The sequence below is a fragment of the Pollicipes pollicipes genome, unplaced genomic scaffold (assembly GCF_011947565.3).
Source record: "Pollicipes pollicipes isolate AB1234 unplaced genomic scaffold, Ppol_2.1 Scaffold_4002;HRSCAF=4701_pilon_pilon_pilon, whole genome shotgun sequence".
Classification (NCBI taxonomy): domain Eukaryota; kingdom Metazoa; phylum Arthropoda; class Thecostraca; order Pollicipedomorpha; family Pollicipedidae; genus Pollicipes; species Pollicipes pollicipes.
In genome coordinates, this window is record NW_023596420.1 from 46,747,071 (window position 1) to 46,762,157 (window position 15,087).

General features: G+C 55.1%; 1 protein-coding gene across 1 annotated transcript in view; it reads left to right on the forward strand.

The window, feature by feature from the left end:
• Nucleotides 1–231: 231 nt before the first annotated feature.
• The window catches only part of LOC119094080 (uncharacterized), a 32,895-nt gene continuing 18,039 nt past the window's right edge, over nt 232–15,087 (forward strand). The window contains exon 1 of the mRNA XM_037217157.1: nt 232–487. Coding sequence (XP_037073052.1) covers nt 436–487 — 52 coding nt within the window. The 5' untranslated portion in view covers nt 232–435. The remainder of the gene's footprint in view (nt 488–15,087) is intronic.

Below are 15,087 nucleotides of genomic sequence, written 5' to 3' on the forward strand. Positions count from 1 at the left end.
GCCCACCTCATTAGAGCAAAAACATCGCCATTATTCTCGTCCCGGGGGGGAGGGGTTCCTCAGCGGCTGCCCACGCGCCCCTCGACAGGTGGTCACCCCGCCGCACCACCGGTCGCCGGGACTACCGCTGGACGCTGGTGGTCTGCTTGGTGCCGCTGCACGCATGCGCACAATTCGCCCAGCGGACGGCGCGTCGGCGGCAGCGCCTCGCGATTTCAGTCGCGGCACGGACATCAGGGGTGGTGGGGGCGCGCGGCCGGTGCGCGAGGACGGAGCAATGCGTTCAGGTTCTGGAAACTGCTGTTGAGTGCACGCACGTACCGGACGCCTTGAGGAAGCTTTTTCGCTTGCCCTCAAGCTCAGAATGTAAACGCTGCGGGGTTTGCTAGTCCCGTGCTGCTCGGTGAACTGCTGTCCAGCCGACCGTGTGTCACCATGTGGACGTGGCTGCTGCACATTGGTGCCATCGTCACGGTCGTCGCACCAGGTGAGCAGAGCACGGCACGTCAGTACCGCCTGCGGTGCTGATCGCGGAGGGCGGGTTTGCCAGGTGTTCTCGCTACGCGTCAATTGAAAGGCGCCCCTCTTTCAGTTTTAGTCTTAGTCTTGTCATAATCCGTGACGTGCTGATGCGCTTGATTATCGTTTCGTATGGAAGTTCGCAGGATGTCTCCAAAAACCAACTATTTCTGGAATGCAACGAAAACTGCAACGGCAATGAGTTGCTCTTCAGCGTCAGACGCGAGCGGTCGGAAATGTGACACCTTTGCACGCGCGTGTCGCTGAAACGCAGCAGCGCCATGGTTTAATGTACGTCAATGCCACAGCGTTGAGGGCGAACAGATAGCAAAAATAGATTCCTGTTGGATTAGAAGGAAATGACTGACAGTTTACGGATGTAAACAACAAAATTGCTTGCGAATGGCTCACCAGAGTTCCTCAACACAGTTTCGAGGTTGCGGATCGTGGCCATGTGAATTTATATGCATCTGCCACCACGTTGCTGCTACGCTCGTTTCACCAGGCGGCGCTGTGATTCATTAGTTTCACGAGCGCTCCCAACTGCGCGTGCAGCCTTCAAGTGTCGCGCAGTTTGCGGGTGACGCCCGCATCAATGCGCTGCGATTTGACGTTCATGGCATGATTCAGCCATTACGCTCAGGCTATTGGCTCTTACCGTGAATCAGCATGTGGTGCCTGACTGACGTCCTGTGGTGCTCATGCGATGACCTAGTACTAGGTATCGGTGCACGTACATGTGCACATGTGGTGTGAGCAATGTGCACGAGTAGACAGTGTGTGTGTGCGTGGGTGAGTGGTTAGCCTATTGGGCCGAAAAGTGTGTGGCATTACAAGCCTATATCCAATGTACTGCATCAAGACCAACGTACCACACATGCCCACACCATATTTCCATGCAGGGGCGGGTCCAGCCGCCGAGTTTGAGTGAGGCAGTGCAGATGAATGAGACCGGCTCTCACAGAGTTTGTGCGCCCATAATATGCTGAACCATTTGAAGACAAGTAAATGTCCTCGTTGTTACACGTGCCGGCATTCTTTTCTGCTAGTGCACATCTCTATCTACTCTATTCAGCCAAAAGACTACCCAGTTTCCTTAAGTTATTCATTGGTCTCAGCGTCGCTTCCACCGTTGAGGCAAAATGCCATGGCTGGGAATACATTCTGGGCGACTTGGGAGGCGTTTTCCTCCTTAGTTTGCACGGTGGATTATGGTTTGCAAACACCGCTGCCTCGACGGCTGAGAACAATTCGTGACATCGCCAGAACAGTATCGCCGAAAACAGCAGCAAAAGGTGAATGGATCGCTGGAATGGATCGCTTGAAGAAGCATTTAGTAGCAACAGAGTGCCAGATAAAAGGTTGAATTTCATCCTTGTGTGCCATCCATCGATCAGTGCACACCTTGGAAGATTGGCAGGCGAAATGGAACCAGTAGTTTAAGAAGATGATGGCGAAACAGCAAAACACTCCAACGGTGTTACTGTTTGGCAGGCGAAATGGAACCAGTAGTTTAAGAAGATGATGGCGAAACAGCAAAACGCTCCAACGGTGTTACTGTTACCGTTTCTTCTGCTGTTGCTGTCACTTTTGCTGTTACTGTACCGGTAAACAATTCAATTTGGCTATTTCGTAAAACTTTGGGGTTCTCCAGCCGTTTTATCTTTGGAGAGGACGTTTGTCCAAGTTGCACCCCCCCCCCCTCCCCCCGCCTGGATGCAACACCATTAACATATGGCACGCAGGTAGCATTCTAGCATAAGACTATGTGGATAACGCCATATATATGTGTGACATCATTCGGGTTCTTGACTCGCCACAACGCAAAGGGGACCTCGGGCGATGCCATTGGGTGCTGTCCTCCCTGGGAGCATGACCAACAGGAATCATTTGGATGCTTACGAGGGAAACCACGGCAGCTTCCGCGTACGTCCTGTCACATGCGTGGCTCACGACTGCCACGTGGCGGCACGGCGCCGCGGCCCTCCAAGCCGGGTTTCTGGCGGGGATCACCCGCCACGCGCGGTCACTAGCCATTGTAATCGGTAACGGGCGCTCCTGTGACGCGCTGCGTGTGGGCTATTGAACAAGTAAGGAAGGTAAAAAAGGCCGTGTTGACTCGTGCTCTAGGACTCGTTGGCAAATTTGCTTTCTTGTCTGCTTTTGCGCCGCATAGCCAGCTTTGCGTTACGAAAAGCGACGTCGCGGAGTAACTTCCTAAATGTTTCTGGTGTTCTCGGGTGCGACGTAGCACGCCCTCGATGTCTGAAAACGTCCGTTCCGGTGCTCCGTGTCCTGCCGTCCGTTCCGGTGCTCTGTGCCTTGTGTCATTTCCCACTGTCGGCTTAGTTTGGGCGGTGTTCGACCCACATTGTAGGCATGTACCCGCGCTCCAATGCCTCAATAAGCGCACGCGCGTGACGGGCGCTGTCTCCTGACGGCGATGCGTGTGACATGCTATTTGGGTAGTATTTGTTCTCAAAGAGCGGTGTCTGCCGCCGGACTAGCTCGGTGGATCCGTACGGAGCGGGGCCGGGCCCGCGCCCCGCCGGCGGTGGCCTCCGCCGACCGTCTGCCGCGCCGTCACCTGGCTGTAATAGAGCCGTCCGGCCTGGCTGCCGCCCCGCGGCCGAGCGCCGGGCCGGAGGTGGCGGCGGCGGAGTGCCGCCACGCGGCGCGCGGGCCGCCGCCGGTGCCGGACGGCAGGCTGGGGCTGGGTGCACCGGGCACACTGCGGCGGTCGGTGGCCGGGGGACCAAGACATAGGCTCCAACTCTGACACCCTTCAAAAGGCGTCCTCAGATTAATTTACGAGTCGCCCGGGATTATCCTCTGTAGTTATGCTGACACAACTTTTAAAGCGAGTTACACCTCTACTTAAAATCTTTGGTGATACAAAGGAACTCAGGTAAGTACGCTCACTGTGTTCGCCCTGCACCTAATTTGGCTTTCTAAGATATCATTGCGATTTTATTTTTGGTACTTCAATAGGACCGGGAGCAACGCCGTCCAAAACGAGTTTTATATTTTTCTATGAACATTCTCAAAAGCTTTGACCGCCCCTGCCAGGATGTCCTTTTGTCCAGTTGCACACTGACCTGTCCAACCTGTTCAGCGATGACGTAACAGCGCGCACGGCCGTTGGTAGCGGAAATCCGACCTAGTTTCAAAGTAACTCATGGTCAGTGGCACTCAAATGTTATTCAGCAACGAAACCGACGGTCTTAAGAAAGATGCCTTGCTTTGTATCTATCTGCCTACAGATACATGTATATCAATCTGGCAATGTGTATATGTTAATATATCTCTATCTATCTATCTATCTATATATTTATCTATCTATCTAAATCCCTGCTTATATAGCGATCTGCCCATCTGCCTATCATCATCATGTATCTATCTGGCTATCTATCAATCCAGGCTGCGTAAACACGAATATTTTGCTTTGCGCTGTTAATCGAAATGCTACGAATCAAAAAAGTTTTCTTAGTTGTTTTGAAATGCATGGTGCAAGGCTCGGAGTGGGCTGTGGGAAAGACGGGTTTCCGCTAAGATGAGGTGAAGCTGGCCGTAAATCGCACGCACACACGCCACGTCGGCGTTTGAAGTGGGAGTCTCCATCCAACTGAGGCCTGATGAAGACGCCAGCTGGCTGGCTGCACACATCACCGTCAGCTGGAGCGAGGTCCACTCAGAGCGGATAATTTAATGTTGGGGCAGGTTTTAATGCGGGAAGCGGCGGACGGGGCGGTGATGAGTGATGGCCACCGTACGGGGGCGGCCGTGTTTGCGCTCCTGTCGGGCGCGCTCGCCGGCAGCTGGCGGCCGCCCGCCCCGCCGCCCCGCCGCCCCGCCGCCCCCCGGTCAGCACCGGCTGGCGTGCTGGCCACACCGTCCGTTCGGGCGTAGCCAGCGGCGCGGCGGCCGCCCAAGAGTGGCCAGATGTGGACGCCGTTGTCGTAGAAGCTCGTATGCGGATCTAGATCGTGTGTGAAGGTGTATGTAAGGGAACTTCGCGGGACGTCTTATTGGCGACCCTTACCGTCGCACTCTGGGGCAATTTGGCATTGCGGCGGGCAGCACGCCTGGCTATCCGACGTCCAGATACCGGTTGCTATCTTGAGCTCAGTTAATTGGTGGCGAGGCTGCCGTCATTGCTAACGAACTCGTAATGCAAAATAATAGCTCAGTAAATCATTGGTTATATGAGACAATCAAAGCAGTGTCAACTTAATACTGCCAAGCACCAGATGTCAAAGGTGCAATAGCAAGGAACGTCTATGACATTAAAAAAGGTCCGCGGTAGAACACTAAACGCATACCCACAGAAACCATTGCAATCCAGCGGGCAATGACTCCACTGAGCTACTGAATTTCTGTGGACCTTCAGCATTCGCGAACCTTTCGTGCTCATCGCCGTTCCCATTTCTCCTTACGGTAAATTACACATGCAGATTATATTGATGGTTGTTGGCCTATTTGCCGTCTGGGGTGATAGGTGCTAGGTCTAATAAGAGCAGCGAGGCAAGCACACACTTGGACCATAAGCCCTCTTCAGAGCTGTCGCTGAATAGCACTGAAAAGCACTAATGGCCGAATCGTCTGATGATTACCTGCTGTTATGAGAGTTGCCTTCATCCTTTTTTACCCATCTCCCTATACGTCAATCCATATTGTATTACAGCCACCTACACGGTAAGCAGGCCGACAGCTATCAAAGGCGCCGGTAAGAATGATACGCATCATCATCCAGCGAGCCCTGTCAGAACTCAGCCCAGTCAGCCCAATCATACTTGCGTTTGTGTGCACTTTATCCTTACACGCTTGGCTGACTCAATACCTCTTATGTCATTGCGTGCCCCTTGATTATACTCTCCACAAGCGTCTTCACGTTAAAGTTTCCCCCATTATTTTGTTTTTCGGCAGGAATTCTGACAGGCTCTGGGCCGCTCGCTTAATTTCCGACTGAGCATCTACGGTGCATTACATCTCGGGGAACGTCGCCGTGGCCCCAGCATACCCCGCCATAGTCAGCTCAATTACGGGATTTGGTGCTCGGGATCTGGACTCACCAGCTGAGCCCTAACTCACCGAGTGAGGTTTAGCTCACCGACCGAGTCCCAAGTCACCAGCCGACCCCCTAGCTCACCGATCGAGGTTTAGCTCACCGATTGAGCCTTAGCTCACCGGCCGTTCACATGCTCACCGTCCGAGCCTCAGCTCACCTATCCATCATTAACTCACCGACCGACCATCAGCTCACCTACTCATCATTGGCTCCCCGGCCGTTCATCAGCTCGATGTCGGCGCCCTAACTCACCTCCCAAGCCCTTCTCACTTGCTGGGCCGATGATCAGCGGGCGGGCGTCTGCCGGCCCGGGCGCGGCGCACCGCTCGTCACGGCTCGTTGGAGACGACCTGGTGCTGCAGCTTGCTGGGAACTGGTCCGTCGCCCGCAGAATTATGGAGAGTCATTTAATGGCCCGCCCGTTAGCCCCGCTGTGCCTGGGGTTTGTGATTCGTGTGGTGTTCAGGCGAGCCGTGCTGGACACGGGCTTAATTCGACCATAATTTACCATTCGCGCTGCCTCCGGGGCCTTCGAAATCAATTGAATCACCACCTGACATTCATTTTCACAGACTTCGCATTATCCTTTCATTGGCCAGCCGCACCACGAGCCCAGAGCGGCGCCTCCGCCAAATTACGCCGAGTTTTGGTTTTAGTTCGATGAACTGTTCGTACACGCCCATGCACTCCACCCCGTTCGTATAGCCCCTAAGGTGGCTGTCCGGTTATTCGACACGTGAGCGAAAGCGTACATTTTGTTGGTAATAAGTATGTTTTTTTTTAGTTCAACGATTCACATAGCTTATTCGTGAGCGCCCGCACTTGCATTCTGGGTGTTAATGACGCTCACGAAACCAAAAGACTTCAGACAGTTGGTGAACCTTCCCCACAGCCGCCGACGACTGCCCTCCAAAGCGCCCTCTGCAACGCTGCATGGTCGCGCTCGGCCGCTTTGGTAATCACGGCCAATTGCATGAGCTGCAGACGGAGCACTGAGTGTCCTTTACAAGCCCAAATGACGTGTGGGCATGTGGCTCGCACTCAGGAGCTTCTGAAAGCAGCTGCAAGGCCTCGAGTGGGCGGACCGCTGTTCCCTGGACGTAACGCTGGTCTTCGGGGGCGGAGCAGAGGGTGCGTGACCCCACGCGGCCAGCCGCGTCGGACTGCACCAGGATGTCCAGCCAAACGCTGTCATGGAGCGTTCACCAGCAGGGAATGGCACACGCGCTACTTGAAGTGGTAGTAGCACGGCTGGCGTAATATCGCGAACGGTGCATATTACTCGAGATCTCCAAAACTATTTTGACTTGAATTTTCGGTTGATGGCTTAAGAAGACAGTGGTTTATGGGTGCATAACATTACACTTCCTTTTCAAGGGATTGTACCTACCAAATAGCCGTTTTTGTATGACATGTGTAGAACGTTCCAACCTGCTCTCACAATGATTGTAACAACTTTCTTTTGCCCGGTGTTGTCTGCTTACACTGTACTTACTCTGACAAGTTTTAGCTCTGGCGCAGACGCCATGGGACGTGGACACCCCATGGTGGTGCTCCCGTTTGGGCAGCGTTTTGGTTCATGGCACTGCAGCCGATGACAAAGCGCAGAAGTGGTGAAATTTCAGGTGGCCTCTATTTGTTAAAAATGAAACTCGCTTTTTATCAAATGTGTCGGCTCGCATGAGGTGAAATTAAAGCAAGGAGGATTTCTGACAGGCCCAATTATTTAGAGTGCGCTGTGGAATCATTTTTGCGAAAACGATACAGTTCCATTAACTAAAGTCGTCACCGGGAGGGTTCGGGTTCGATTCCCGCCACGGGGAACTGGCCACGGTCCAGGCGTCCACGGACACCCCATGAGCGTAGCGTGATGTGTTAGTTCACCTTCTCGGCCTGACGTATTCTGTGAGTCAACCAGCGCAAACTCTTGTACATTGATAATATAAGCATAAGGCGCGTTTTCCAGACATCTGCTGCGAAAACACTGTTTGGTCCACGCCGTTCGGTCATGGCCTCCGCTTCCCCCCCCCCCCCCTCCGCCCCCTCCCGGGCCCGGCCTGTGATTATGCTGCCTCCGGTCGGCCCAGCAGGCTGGATACGGCATGAGTTATCGTATGACCTTTTTGTCGCTGTCGGCGCCTGCTGGCCAGGTGCGCCGGCCATGCGTGACGTGAGTTAGAGCCCGCGACTCAGGGTGACATGTGTCGTGACGGCTTCAGGGATAATAACTACGTCACGATGTGTGGGGCTGGAGCGACGGCCGGCTGTCGGGGCCGGGCCGCCGTAATGCCGCCGCGGTCAACCGGCGTCCCGCGACAGCTTCCTTCTAACGCGGCGAGCGCACCGCACCTCAGCGTCATCTGCGCGCGGCGTCGGTCGCACGCGTCCGGGGATGAGGCTCGGGTAGCGGGGGTGGGCGCGACACACTCGAGTCGGGGGCAGCTGTGTATCGGTGGGTGCCGCTCCATTTGCCCGGCGGCGCTATTTACGAGCCGGGCTCCTCTGATCGGCTTGATGACTTAATTCCGTCGGGCGCGCAGCGCCCGAGCCGATTTGCTGGTTCAGATCGTCGACGGGTGCCCCGGCCGCCTCCACCACGCCCACTGAGCGGCGGCTCTCGCGGCTCCGACGCCTCAGCTGTAACGAAATAGCTCGCTCCTTGTCTGCCTGCGCAGTGAAGTCGCAGTTAAGTCGCGATCGATGTTTGAAGTAGCGATGACGCGTCGTGTTTGCCGGCCTAACGGTCTGACATTCTTGCTCGCGTGTGCTTAAGGTGAAACATTAATTGAAACGACCTCTGCGGTGATTGTGGATTATAACAGAGGCAATTGTCATCGCCTCCCATTCGGGAAGGCCTCGTCAGTGGGCGGTGTAATGAGGCGTTGGTCGACCGCCCACAGTAGCAGCTTTATCAGATACGTAGAATGATGATTGACGCACCCGTTGCCACTGTAGCCCTTCGTCCAGGCTTAGAAATACGCTTACAGTTTGACTTTGGGAGTTCTGAATGCGTTGTCGTCGCATATTGTTCTGTTTAAAGCCCTTTACAGATTGCGATATCCCGATGTGGGCTTGTGCAACCCGTCGAATCTCAATCCATCCAGCCTTCCAACGCTCGATTCATTCGGCCAGCGTTGTTTTGCTTTCAATCGCTTTCCACAGTTCGTAAATGAAATCCGGTATCCCCTGTCACTGCAGAAATACCGCGGGAAAGAATCCGTATCGATGTATTGAATCACTCCACCCCCATCAAACATGCAATGCCCTATGCAACACTGGTAAGCACCAACAGGGAGCAAATTCGCATTGCATATTCAATGACTGTAATTGACAAAAGAACAGCTTTATGATTTAAACCCTTGGCCCGTTATGACATAGATTTGGCTAAAATATCAATTATACTTTGAGATATGTCGCTGCATTAATAGTCATTTCCAGCATCCCTATATTGTATATCATGAAAGAGCGTCGAGGTAAATTGAGACTTCGACATGAGTGGCTAAATGGGTGAGCTCCAAATGTTATAAAGTTTGGACTTAGTCCAATCCAGTCTTTATAGCTGTCATTACGGACGTTCTCTGGCGCAGTCTGGTTCAATCCGTGAGGATGGAGACGGAATTCACTGATTGATATAATCCGTAATGAGCTCAGGTCCGTTCGCTCATTTGTATCTTTGACGTGGCACGTGGGCTTCCATGACATGCCAGCACGTCTCTGCTGCAGCGTTGTCCACCGCGTCCTCTACTGTCCAGCCGCTCTCCTGGAAAACTTTGCCCCAGGAGTGTCAAGGACTTCCAGGACCCCAGATTGTTTGTGAACCCCGTGTTTTTACATGTTGACCTAGCGAAAAGCCAGCCAGTCAAACATACGGTTCAATTGAGTGCTGATAATTTTTGATGACTCAGAGGCCCTGCTTTTACGGGCGTCGCTGTATCCTCAGCGTTCTGAATTGATACATTGTCTGTTGGCAAGGTCTCAACTACGTCATAAATATCCAGGCTTGTCGGGTCAGGTGTCAATATTGATTTACCACACTTCCTCCCTTCCATCCGTCGAACACGTTCCATGAGCATGTCACGTGCCGTAAGGCGCCATACAATACACGAGTGTATATCTTTGGACGTGTATAGTTCAAAGCTGTAAGATGTTTAAACAACAAATGCCTTATGTTACAGTGCGCGTTTCGAAGGCATCGGTCTGCACCACGTGTTGTCTCACCGCGCTGGTGGCTGACCAACGATCCTAGTTTTCGATCCACATGTTTTTGCCCAGAGCACGCATAGCTGGCGCGCGACAGACTGCGGGCAGGCTATCACTGGCTCGCCTCAGGGCGTGGAAAACAGGATGGCGCCGTGTCGAATCGCCGATCAAGCACGTCATTATGACCAATGCTCTCACCGGTTAGGTGACCACATGTGCGATTGGAATGGCACAACGTGAGAAAATGTCAGTTAGCTGAGCAGCGTCCGGCCGACTCATTTACCCAGTTAGGTCCATATCGATGTCGAAGATGTAAGACGATGTACGGTGTGAGGCGGCTTCCGCCAAAACAAGACGCGCGCGGAGTTTTGACGGTGCCGAACATGAGCGGGTGAATGCATGAGCGGTTTTCCTGGCGGGAGTGGCCTGGCCTTTTCCCACGAGTTTGACGCTTTTAAAATCGAAAAATATCTACTGAGGCCACACAGGTAACGGTAGTGTCACGCGAGGGATTAGTAAAAGTGCACAAATCTACCAGCCATATTTTCAGATCACGGACACGATCGCAACGTGATTCTGTCACCGTTTAGCGCCTTACAAGCCAGTTACGATGACGGTGGCGTGGTGGAGTAACTTTCCTCCATACTTCTTCACAATCATGAGCGGCACGTCGCCATGTGAATAGGATGCCCACACAGATAATAAGGGACCAGCCGTGTGCACGGGACCAAAGGTCTGTCGTAGCGCAAGTAGCCGTGTTTCGCATGCGCCCGTCGTTGGGGACTCAGTGAGCTCGGGTCGGGACCAGGCGGCTGTGGCCAGCCGTCCTCCGTCCGGTACTCCATGCGAAAGGATTCACACACACGCACGCACGCACGCACGCACGCACGCACGCACGCACGCACGCACGCACGCACCGCACGCACGCACGCACGCACGCACGCACGCATCGCAGCACCGCCGGCATGCTGTGTGAAATTTATTCTAGTTTAACAGTCTAAAACGACTCACTTTTTGTTTTTAATCTGGACAGGGGGCATTCATGTCAAAACAAGTCTGTGTTGTGGATATTTGTGACCCAGTGAATGTGTTTTTATTTACAGTGCTTTTCATAGACTTACAACATTAAACCAGCCTACTGGCACCAGTCACAAGTTGTAACAAGCACCACAACCTGCGTTCGGGACAGTGCCAAACAGCATCACCGCTTGGCCGGAGTGCGTTACCGCGAGGAAGCCCATATCATCGCATGTTGTGCCGTTTATTTCGGTCGCCCGCACAAGAGCAGGCTTTCCCCGGCCTGGGGATAATCCTTTTAAAAAGCGCACCGCCACCTCCACTTGCCGCGTGCGGGCGAGCTGGGGAGTTCGAGTCGCCTCTGAAAGGCCTCGAGGTGATGCGTCTGACGCGTTCGGAGCCGTCTGACGCGTCCGGAGCCTGTCTGACGCGTCCGAAGCCTGTGTGATGTGTCGTCCGGAGCCATCTGACGCATCCGGGGTCTGTCAGATGTGCCGTCCGGGGCCATCTGACGCGCCCGGATCGTGTCTGATGTGTCGTCCGGAGCCATCTGACGCATCCGGGGCCTGTCTGATGTGCCGTCCGGAGCCATCTGACGCGCCTGGAGCCTGTCTGATGTGCCGTCCGGAGCCCGTCTAGTGCGTCGTCCGGAGCCCGTCTGATGTGTCGTCCGGAGCCCGTCTGATGTGTCATCCTGAGCCTGTCTGACACGCCCGGAGCCCGTCTTACGCGCCTGGGGCCCGTCTGACCCGTCCTGAGCTCGTTTGTTGTGTCGTCCGGAGCCCGTCGCTGCCAGACGCCTGTGCTCGGCGCCCGTGGCGCACGGCCCTAACTCGGTTACCTGGCAGCATTACGCGGGCCGTCTCCTTGTGTTACCTGGGCTGTCTCTCGCCGGGCGACGGCGTTACCTGACTTTTCCGACGAAGTCGCTCCCTGTGAGGCGGCGGCGTTGCCCGAGTTGCCTCCCGCGGGTCGGGGCACTGGCATTACACACGCCAAATGAGTGTTGCTTGGGCGTCCTGCGCACGATGCCACGCTGGTCAACGTTCCTTCAGCTGTCCCTGCCGGGTGTCAGTGTTGCTTCAGTTCACGCTGCCGGGTGTCAGTGTTGCTTCCGTTCACCCTGCCGGGTGTCATTGCTGCTTTAGTTGTCCATTATGGGTGTCAGTGTTGCTTCAGTTGTCCCTGCCGGGCGTTGGTGTTACTTCTGTTCACCCTGCCGGGTGTCATTGTTGCTTTAGTTGTCCCTGTCGGGTGTCAGTGTTGCGCTGTTTGTCCCCCACAGGGCGACAGTTTGGCCCGTCAGATGTCTCCCAACGCGCGGTGGTGTTAGCCGCGGCGTTCTACGGGTCGGGCAGAGCACGTCGGATTGCTCACGTCCGACCGGTGGGGGGGGGGGGGGGGGGGCTTCAGGGGACTGGCGCCGGTCCGTACGGCGTCTGTGTCGAGCGGCGTCGCCGGTCCCTCCAGCCGGATGGTCCGCGGTCCGTCTGGCGCGCGACACGCGGAGTCCCGGCTGGGGCCGCACCAACCGTCCAGCTGCAGCGAGCGCCACCGGAGGGCGGGGCGCGCCGCGCCGTCCTCAGAGCCGGCACCGCGGCCTCCTCCACTCCCGTCCGCCGTCCCAAGGTCACGTGACCACGCCGTTCGGCGCTGCAGGCATTGTGGCCACGGTCACGTTTATCACACCCCCGTCGACGCCGCATGCACCGCCGGACTTTTCCGGTCAGCTGGCTGCGACTGTGGCTGTGTAGGCGGCGCCGGGGCGTGCTGTGATCTGCAGCCGCCGCAGACACGCCGGCAAGCGCGACAGCCACACCGGCGCTGCGGGTCTGGCGCCACCCTCCATCGCGTCCGGTGGCGAGGGGAGGGGCGTGTGACGCCGTGACGGCCGTCACGCCTGGCGGCCAGCGGTGCGGTCTGCGCGGCCTTTGTTGCCGGCTGGCTACGCTCGCAGCACTAACGGACACTATTTCGGCCGACCACTTCCCCCCAAAGGGCGGCGGCCGCGGCCCGAGGCAGGATCACGGGCGGCGCTCACGGAGGGCTCTCCGCGGGTGAGGCAGGATCACGGGCAGCGCTCACGAAAGGCTCTCCGCGGCCCGAGGCAGGATCACGGGCGGCACTCACGGAGGGCTCTCCGCGGGGGAGGCAGGATCACGGGCAGCGCTCACGAAAGGCTCTCCGCGGGGGAGGCAGGATCACGGGCAGCGCCCACGAAAGGCTCTCCGCGGCCGAGGCAGGATCATGAGTGACGCTCACGGAGGCTTTTGACCTGCGCCTGTCACCGCCGACACTCGTGATAGCATCGACCATAGGGATAAGGAAACGAAACGACGATAAGACCTTTGCGGGGTCCGATCTTTGTCTCGGGCGTAATGACGTTTGCCAGCGATGGAGAGAGCCGGCGGTCGGTCTCCGTACCTCCGTCCTGAGCGGCCTGGAGGTCACGCCGCGCTGCACACCCACGTGCCAACAGAACCTGATGACGTGGCTGTGGCGCGTGTGTGTGTGACCCAACCAGCACCCACTTTCAAGCCTCCTCCCCCAGCCGCCACCGTCGGCTCCTCTTCAGCGCTCGGTCGGAGCAGATTGCGCCCGCACCGCCTGGCACTCCACTCCTCCTTTCGGTCCGGCTGCGGCGGCTCCACTCTGTGTGGCTGGGTATTGAAGTCCTGCCGACCGACCGGCTGCCGTCGAACGCTCAATAATCGTCGAGCACCGCCGAAATGCGGGCGACGTGGAGCCGCCGATTCGGAGCAGAGCTATAGCGTGGTCTGATGTGGTGAATAGCCGTATTTTCCTCGCCATGTTTCTCTGGTATTCGATGAATACAGGTACGTAGAGGGCCTGTGTAATGAGATGTCTGTCAATTGGCTGTTCTTACGTCATTTGGAGCGTCGTAAAAACCACCGCTGAAGTGTGTGTGGGGCCGTTCATACGTCAACTACAAACTCGGTCAGAGCGAGGATTTGTCGGTAGTGAGTTTTTGTATGTCTTATGAGTCTTGTATATGTTAGCCGGATTCAGTTGACGTTCCAGTGATTGCTCATTATCTGGGGACGTGCAGCCAGGGATACAACCAGAGCCTTTGGAAAGGGGGAGGGGGTACAGGGTTGTCACATTTGTTCATAAGGACATGTTTTTCTTTATAATTTTCAAACCTTTACCTTTCATAACTAGATCAGAAGCCAGAAGCTACCGCGGGTCATTTCTGCCTGTATTTTATGGTTAACATACTGGACAAATCTTGCGTTAAAAGATTGCATAAGATAAATCGCCGGTGGTGTTTACATTTCACAATGGCTCAGTACGCTCTTTCTAAACCCATAGAACTCACAGGCTTTGCCATAATTATGATCCAGGTTCTATAGAAATGGTAAGGACCACGCAAATGTGGATTGTGGATCGAACTGGGTCCGTAATTTGTATGAAGATCCTCAAGCCATGCTTTTCCGACGTCCAACGTTCACTTCAAATCGATTAGTGATACAAACTATGTCAACGTAGTTTGAACACGCATGCTCGCAAATCTTAGCAACAGGAGCCTCGACGCTAATCGTTGCAGTTTCCATAGACCACGCAGTGGCAGCCCAGCGGCTAACACCGAGCGGTGGCCCACGGTGGGACGAAAATGATAACGCTTCTGAAAGCATTACCCTTGAACACTAATCGATAAGTGATCCAAACTATGTGATGTAGTTTTGAACATGAGCACTAGCAAATCTTAGTAACTTCGACGCCAGGCGCTGCAGTCTCAACAGGCCGCGCAGCAACGGCGCAGAGGCTGACACTGAGCCGTGGTCAACGGGTGGACGACAGTGATGACGCTTCTGAAAGAAGTACCTTTGAATGCTTTAGGGCATTGTATCGCACATTCAGAAAATAGTCCGGGCGAACATTCCATATGTGAGATTTTTAGATTGATGGTAAGACGGACTGGCCATTACAGAACGGCGAAGTGGTACTGGAATCTCGTGGTGGAACTGAAATAGGGAAGGTAGAGTCTCTTTTTTGTGTTGCTGCAGCTGTTAATCTAGCCAGAGGACATCATCAACGTGGTAAAAGATATACCCAGTCCAATCTTTGAAAAGTACGAATTCATTTTTAAAGCCATTCGAAAGTATTAATTCACGCCGGTCGTTCTCGCGCGCACGGCGCCCACCGTCTGGTATCTGGAGCATTCAACGCCGTTCGGTTTTACTGAAACTACAACTCCGGCCATCGGAAACCTTGCTCCCGAGATTGCAGGCGTGCAGGCTCAAGCCTTTCGATGTAATTTG